An 8,668-nucleotide genomic window follows, 5' to 3' on the forward strand; every position below is an offset into this window, starting at 1 on the left:
ATTAGGGTTAAAACAGTAAAATTATGCAATAGTGTTTAGGTTAAAATTAGGGCTTACATGTTAACTTTAATATATAAGAAGATTAGGTGAGAGCATTAGGGTTGATCATGAAAATATGAGATTAGGTGTGAGCATTAGGGTTAAAACAATAAAATTATGCAATAGAGTTTAGGTTAAAATTAGGGCTTACATGTTAACTTTAATATATAAGAAGATTAGGTGTGAGCATTAGGGTTAAAACAGTAAAATTATGCAATAGGGTTTAGGTTAAAATTAGGGCTTACATGTTAACTTTAATATATAAGAAGATTAGGGTTTAGGTTAAAATTAGGGCTTACATGTTAACTTTAATATATAAGAAGAGGTGTGAGCATTAGGGTTAAAACAGTAAAATTATGCAATAGGGTTTAGGTTAAAATTAGGGCTTACATGTTAACTTTAATATATAAGAAGAGATTAGGTGTGAGCATTAGGGTTAAAACAGTAAAATTATGCAATAGGGTTTAGGTTAAAATTAGGGCTTACATGTTAACTTTAATATATAAGAAGATTAGGTGAGAGCATTAGGGTTGTTCATGAAAATAGGAGATTAGGTGTGAGCATTAGGGTTAAAACAGTAAAATTATGCAATAGGGTTTAGGTTAAAATTAGGGCTTACATGTTAACTTTAATATATAAGAAGATTAGGGTTTAGGTTAAAATTAGGGCTTACATGTTAACTTTAATATATAAGAAGATAAGAAGATTAGGATTTAAGTTAAAATTAGGACTTACATGTTAACTTTAATATATAAGAAGATATATAAGAAGATACTTATATAAGTGAGATATAATGAACTAACATATTTAGTCTTTTCTCCACATAGGAAGGGAGCCCAATACCCAACAACTTGGTATCCGACCCTAGATTTATCGGTAAGGATATGTGACACTTTTACAAGTATTTTTTTATATATTTCTCTTCAAAATGAAAGATTGCATATAGTTGGGGATAGCATGCATACCAAAATGACCCGGTTTTATATTTTTCAGGCCTCAAATTAAATATCATAGTCTTTCCTATAATATCGACGAATTGACCCGGACAAATATCAAGAGCTTTAGTCATGAATACATCCTCTCTCATGCGGTTTTCCGCACTGCCATGTCATATGGATCAAATATAATTTCTAATTAATTTTAGCATCTTATTTTAATGAATTGAAGCTAGTTAAAAATTGACAAGAATAAAAATTCTATAAAGCATGTATGAGAAACGCATCACAGGATGTGTGTCTACCACAATGATTGCATGTGTGTGCCAAGTTTTTTGCTTCAAAGATGCAGAATTATAACATAAGTTACATACATACACTGTAGTTTCATGGACAACGTTTTCTCCAATAAACGAATAAACAAATTTCAATATTCTTTCACCAAATGGACATACATAAAAGAATTAAACACTAGCTTCAATCTTCCTATATTTACACTAAAATTAAAACCAACCAATATATATCTAATCTTCACCTACAAAAATATACTATTAACACTCCTCCTATTTCAACAACTAGTATATATGTGATACAAATCCCATGAGTGGAGATAAGGGCTTTAAGGACTTTAATTAACACCTTAACATGATTATAAGGGCTTAATTTTATTTTTTTGGCTTTAGCATCGGTTTTCAACCCATCAAAGGTGAGCGACTAATCTGGCTCATGTGTAGAGGCATGCGCACTAGCCAAGCATTGCTTCCCCTGGAAATCGAACCCAGTATTCCTCAGGTATGTTCTTGGAAGGAGTTCCTTATCACCGAAGTCCAAACAACTTGGTTTATTACAAGGGCTTAATTAATTAATCTTAAAATCCCATGAGTGGAGATAAGGGTGACAAAGGAGGAACACTGAAGATAGTTCCCATAACATCAGTATCCCAAAACCCTTTCCAACATGAAGGAGTCAAAGGAGCAGCTAAAACCCCTTCTTCTTTCTTAACTTGCTTAATATTATTATTATTATTATTAATCTCAACACAGTTCCCTTCATCTCTTTGTCTTTTCTTACCAACTTTGATGCAGTTAGAAAGTGATGATTCTACAGAATCAGTAGCAACATCTAGAGGGAAGTTCAATATGGCTTTACTTCCTCTCATCTGGAAAGCAGCTTTATCATAAGCTTTTGCAGCTTCTATGGCTGTATCAAAGGTTCCAAGCCATACTCTTGATCCTTTTCTATTAGGGTCACGGATTTCTGCAGCAAATTTTCCCCATGTTCTTCTTCTAACACCTCTATAGTGCTTATTATCCTCTTTGGTGTTGGTGTTTTCACTTTTTACTATGTTTTGTTGTGGGAGAGGTTTTGTTATAGAAGGGATTGTGATGTTCAAGGAGGGTTTGCGGTTGCTTAGGTTTGAGGATGACCTTGGAGGTTTGGAGAAAGTGGTTTGAGGGATTTGAAAATGGGTTTGTGTTTGTTTCATGTTATTGCTTTGAGAAATTGAATTTTGAATTTCTAGGTTGTTTGAGGACCAAAAAGTGAATTCTATGTTTTGTTCCATACTTCTAAATTGAGGTTGTTCTGTTTTTTTGAAGAGGATTAAGACTTAAGAGAGGAGTGTGCTAAATTTAGAATGGAGAGAGGAATTGGTTGAGTGGAAAATAAGGAGTGAAGAGTATATAAATATGAGGGGGTTATAATGGAAGAAAAGAAGAAATAAACTAAAAGAAAGCAATAAAGTAAATAAAATGTTGCCTTCTATAGAGATTCCAAGATGGAGAGAGGAAGCATCGTTTTGTTACTTTGTATATATCAATAATTAATGGTCTTGGTGACAATATTGTCGTTTTGGTTGTTTTCAAATCTTAACTTGACTTTGTGATGACAAAGGGGACCACAACTTCACCAAATGACTCTTCCCGGCGACTTCCTACCTAATGCTTGCTCTGCCTGTGGTTTTGGTTTTAGTTGATTGATTTGGAATGCATAGGTATACATACTTTAAAATATTTTGATAAAATTGGTTATGTGTGTGTGATAGCAATTCTCCACCATCAGCTGAAGAGTTTATCGATCCAATAGTTGAAGAGTCCATTGGGCCTAGTAACCCAACATATGTGAAGCCTAAGAGAAGAGAGTTGCTCTTTAGGCACCCACTAACTGCTCAAAAAATGCAACTACCGTTGGATGCGTAGTAGTAGACTGTCGTTTGCCACAAAACGGTAGTTAAGTGTGTAACACCCCGTTATCCCAAAGCAATTAATTAATAAATAATTCATCAGAGTAATAACCCAAACGGGCATGTCACACTTCATTTTTCAAATTTTCTTAAATAGAATATAAAACTATTTAATAAAACATCCTTCAAAAATATCATTATTTTGCAGCGGAATATTTGCATCAAAACGACAACATTAACCGTTTAATCCTCTACCAAACTAAGTCGACTTCAAAGTCTCTACCAAACATAGACAACGGACACCTTAGACAAACAAGAGAAGTAGTTACTGAACCCTTAGCTGGAGTTTCAACAACCATTTCCCCTCTCATATCAGATACAACCAGACGCAACTTATAAGCACATTCAATAGCAATGAAACAATGAGTAGCACCAGTGTTTATAATAGCAATTAAAGGAGTACTATTAAAGAAACAAGTACCTCTGATAAGTCGATCCTCACTAGTGGTTTGCGTACCAGTCAGAGCAAACACTTTACCACCGGTTCTAACCTTCTTCGATTGTGTACACTATGAACTGATATTGCCCTCCTCATTGCAGTTATAGCAAACTATGTCTCCCCGCTTACAATCAGCTAATGTGTGTCCCTTCTGTCCACACCTAAAGCATTTCTTCTTATCTTTAGTACAAACATTACTTTTGTGGCCTTTCTCACCACACTTGTAGCAAACAATCTCAGCAGGAGCATCTCTCCTCTTGGGCCTCCTCTCATCATTACGACCAGCCATTTCAAAGTTCTACATAAGAAACAACCATTCAGAACAACAACAAAGACAACATTAGAGTTGACACTCTATCCTAGGTGGCTCAACACGACTCTACTACTTGGCCGGACGGACCAACCTGCTCTGATACCAATTGTAACACCTCGTTATCCCAAAGAAATTAATTAATAAATAATTCATCAGAGTAATAACCCAAACGGGCATGTCACACTTCATTTTTCAAATTTTCTTAAATAGAATATAAAACTATTTAATAAAACATCCTTCAAAAATATCATTATTTTGCAGCGGAATATTTGCATCAAAACGACAACATTAACCGTTTAATCCTCCATAAAATATATTGGCATAAAAGCCTCATCAAAATAAATCCAACAAAATCAAGCATAGGGCTACATCAGCAAATTCCAACAATTGATACATAAGGAATGAAAAACAAATAAGAAATTCCCATCCCGTACGTATCAGAGCCCTAGACACTTGAGCCACCACCTGCTACTCAGGATCACTTGCAAGTTACCCATAGGAAGGGCAACATTTTCAAGCAGAAGGGGTGAGATTCACAAACAATAATAATAATATATAATAACATCAACTGAATCTAACACCCTAAAATTTCAATGATTATTCAATATGCATAAGTATTTCATAATCAACAACATCATCATTAATATAGCAATTCAACCAACAACAACGACTCATGCAATGACATGACAACACCTCTAAGACTCCTCGACAATTGCAACTATGCATGTGGTACCATATTCAGGGCCGAAGCCCTCACCGCTAATTGAATGGTTAAAGCATTCGTTCAAGACATAGGTCCTGACCGCTATTGAATGGTTAAAGCATTCCTTCAGGACATAAGTCATCACCGCTTTGAACAACAAGAGTTCCACCGCTTTGAACGACAAGGCGTTCCAGGGCCGAAGCCCTCCCGCTTTTATGCTTATGCAACTGACTTCACTTGTGTATATCTACATACAACCCGACAATGTATATATATATATATATATATATATATATATATATATATATATATATATATATATATGACATACGACTCCATAATTCAACAACATCATTACAAACCAATCCAACATCAGAAAAATGTATAATTAATAACAATCATACTAATACATCAAGTTCATTCAACATAGTATATTTTCACTTGGTTTCATACTCACTCCAATCCGAAAATTCATTAAATTCCACCAATTCGATTAACAATGTGTTAAGTAGGATTCAGGGTATATATAATGGTCTTACAAGTTGAAAGGAACATTTAAAAATACTCAAAAGAATCCCCTAGTGCACGAGGCAAAAGTTCAAAAGGTGGCTGACTAAGGTCATCTTCGCTTAAGCGACGGCTAGTTCGCTTAAGCGACCAGCTTACAGAAAGTTGGGGTTCCGCTCGCTAACGGTACGCTTAAGCGAACTTCTGACAGAATGAAATTGATTTTTCGCTTACGGGTTCGCTTACAGTTCGCTTGAGCGAACTCTTGACAGAATGGAATTATTTTTTTGCTTACAGGCTCGCTCACAGTTTGCTTAAGCGAACTGACAAAACAGAATTCTGGGCAGCTTGCTTGAATGCTCGCTTAAGCGACGGGTCGTTCGCTTAAGCGACCATTCATCTGGGCAGTGCAAAAACCTACGGGTTCAAACCTCTCCTCACTCCAAAACCCAATTTTAGTCCCCTGATCACCCAAAACGTTTTCCAACAGATGTTTACAGGTTCAATACACAACTAGGCATCTAAAGGAACACAAAACAGACATCAACAACAACAATTCTGATCATTCTAGCAATCATACAAAACCTCTCCAATTTTCCCAACCAATTCTAATCTCCCTCAAATTCTGATCACAGCAACATTATAGATTAAGAAATCATTCTGAACACGAAAACTAAACACATTAAACATGATTCTTACACCATTTCCTTCAAAATCAGCATCAACCCTAATTCCCAATTTTTATTCAAGAACAATTCAATTAGATCAATTTTCAGAAATTATATACTATGATTATTGAGAGATAGTCTCACCCATACCTTAATTCAGAAAATCGCACGACACACGGATGATCTTGGCTCTACTTGTTCTTCTCTCCCCTTGTTCTTGGTTCTTCTCTCCCAAAACTTGTTTCACGTAAAACGTTTTTCTGACTTCTCTTTTTCTTAACTTCCAAAACTTAACTCCCCTTTATTTCATTAAACTCCCCTTAATTCTATTAATTCTTAATTAACTCCCCACACTCCAAAATAACTCTATTTCTCATATTATTCTCATTATATTAAAATAAATCATATAATAAAATAATACACACCACATAAATCACAAATATTATTTAAAAACACATAAAAGACTCTAAATAATTCTAAAATAAATAAAATAATGACTAGGGCGTTACAAAATGTCATTTCATTAGATCGGTCCAATCACTTTTTAAATTGGTTTAACCGATTTAAAAAGTTTCACGAGCAGTTGTGGGCGAAGGAGACCAATAACTATAATAAGTTATGGGCTTATGATTTTAGCCTAATCCCTTATGCAGTCGTAGTCAGTAAAGTAGGAGTCTCTGTATGACTTTGAGGGTTCGCCTATTACCGAGCCCTGTTTCATCGACAACTTCAAGCTTGTCAGGTGTTCGAATGCCTTAGAGGCAAGGACCTTGCTATGTAAAGTTTGTATTTTTTTAACTTGATATATATTTTGTTTTTGTGCATTGGTTATTAACTTAGCTTTCTTGTCTTGCTCGCATACGCCATGTCTAACCTTCAAGAGAAGTTGACGAGGCTCGCCAAGAAGGATGATAGCTAGGCGATTGCTTCTAAGCAGAATGAACCTCACAGGAAAAGTGAATATAAAGCCTAGGCAGAGGGTTTATCCGATGAGAAGACAACCTTGGAGGCTAAGGTAACCAAGTTGGAAGTTGAAGGAATTCCCTTTAGTTAAATTGAGAAAGAGGAGTTGTTTTTGAAGATTAGATCAATGAAGAGGATGAATGAACAACATCAATTGTTATTGAAAGATGGTGAATAACTAATTTTTTTTTATAAAAATATAAATAAAATCATATCCTTCTCCAAAAAACTTAGGAATGTTCAATATTTGTTCTCCATAAATTGCTTTGTGCATTCAAAAATCGTCCATATTCTTGAAAATTCAGATATGAAACTTAGTAATCTTCACCTTACCATGCGTCGATCACCCATATGTTTTATATTGAAGACAGGAGAAATCACATAATTTACTAGTTAAAGAATTAGAATTTTGTACTGATAATGTTGGAAAGTGGCATACGAAATAAAGAATTATTCGTAATAAATTATTAATTTTCAGCAATCAGTAATAATGTTTAAGGATCTCTACGGTTATGTTTTGTTCAACACTTTTAAAGTCTGCTAGGTTTCCCTAACATGAGTGTCGATTATCAAAATTATATGAGCAATTTTACATGAATATATACATTATTCCATCTTGTTTCCACTGATCAACATTTGCATCTTGCAATTCGGTTGGTGGGCATCATCAATTGCTTCCATCCATCATTTTCATTATTTTCAGTGTATTGTGTTAATATTATTTAATTCATCGGTGGATTATTTTGGTGCAAATCAAGTCACGTTGTAACTGCAGCCTGCTTGAGTCAATCAATCATGTTCAGATTGGAGATCAGTGGTTACTGTAGTAGGTGTCGCCCTTTCTGACCTAGGGCTTTGCCACCATGGCCATTGATTTGCCGATATGCACTTGGAGATGTATGAATTCTGTCAATGAGCCCAAGGAGCCTCATCACCACCAACAAGAATAACAACACACGTCGGATACCGAGTTTACAAAAAAAAATAAAATAACAACACACGGTGCAGGAGGTGGTTATTACATCCTTCTCATCGTTACACAGTTCGGGAGGCTTACAACTTTCTCACCAACAATGGTAACCCGGTGGACAGGTCGATGGTAGTTGATGTATGGCACAAGTTTATCCCTTCAAAGGTGTCTGTTCGTGGCGCTTCCTACGGAATAGATTGCCCACACGAGATAATTTGGTGCGGCGACGTGCTTTGCTGATATCTGACTCGGTTTGTGTGTTTGGTTGCGGTGAACCAGAAACCGCATCCCATTTATTTTTTGGTTGCAACACTTTTAGTTTGCTTTGGTCCCATGTGTTACATTGGATGGGTCTTTCTGCGGTGCTCCCAGGTGAAAGTCGACAACATTTACTTCAATTTACTAATATGGCTAGATTGCCTAGAGCCACCTACTCCTTGAAAATAATTTGGTTTGCTACCGTGTGGGCTATTTGGAAGGAAAGAAACAACTGTGTGTTCCAAAATGAAGCTTGTGATTATTCCGCAGATATCTTTTAATTATAGTTATCATGATTGGTGGAAAAATCCACTTCCTTGTATGGATGTTACTGTGTAATTGACTATAACTCTTTCCTGGTGCTTTATTAAGAACGACACCATCTTGTTGTTTTGTGTTGGTTGGTTTACCTTTTGCAGGGTAACTAAACAACTTGTTTATAATACATATCATTTTTGTTTGTTAAAAAAAAACAATAACAACACACCTTTGTGCAAACTCTTGTCAATGATGATCAAACCTTGCATTAAGGGAGACTCAGTACGTGTCAAACTTGCTCGAGCCCAAGGAGAATTATTCCAAACAACCGATCACCATTCATGATCCTCCCAAGGATACAGAGATGCCAACA

General features: G+C 35.5%; 1 protein-coding gene across 1 annotated transcript; it reads right to left on the reverse strand.

Moving 5' to 3' along the window:
- Positions 1-1,359: 1,359 nt before the first annotated feature.
- On the reverse strand, positions 1,360-2,682 carry LOC25483180 (ethylene-responsive transcription factor ERF104). Its single transcript, XM_013611830.3, has one exon. The coding sequence runs from the start codon at positions 2,536-2,538 to the stop codon at positions 1,843-1,845; it is 696 nt and encodes a 231-aa protein (XP_013467284.1). The 5' UTR covers positions 2,539-2,682; the 3' UTR covers positions 1,360-1,842.
- Between the last annotated feature and the right edge of the window lie 5,986 nt (positions 2,683-8,668).

This window comes from Medicago truncatula, chromosome 1 (genome assembly GCF_003473485.1).
Source record: "Medicago truncatula cultivar Jemalong A17 chromosome 1, MtrunA17r5.0-ANR, whole genome shotgun sequence".
Lineage (NCBI taxonomy): Eukaryota > Viridiplantae > Streptophyta > Magnoliopsida > Fabales > Fabaceae > Medicago > Medicago truncatula.

Coding starts and splice junctions, on each gene's coding strand:
- LOC25483180 (XM_013611830.3), bottom strand. CDS start 2,538: ATGGAACAAAACATAGAATTCACTTTTTGGTCCTCAAACAACCTAGAA.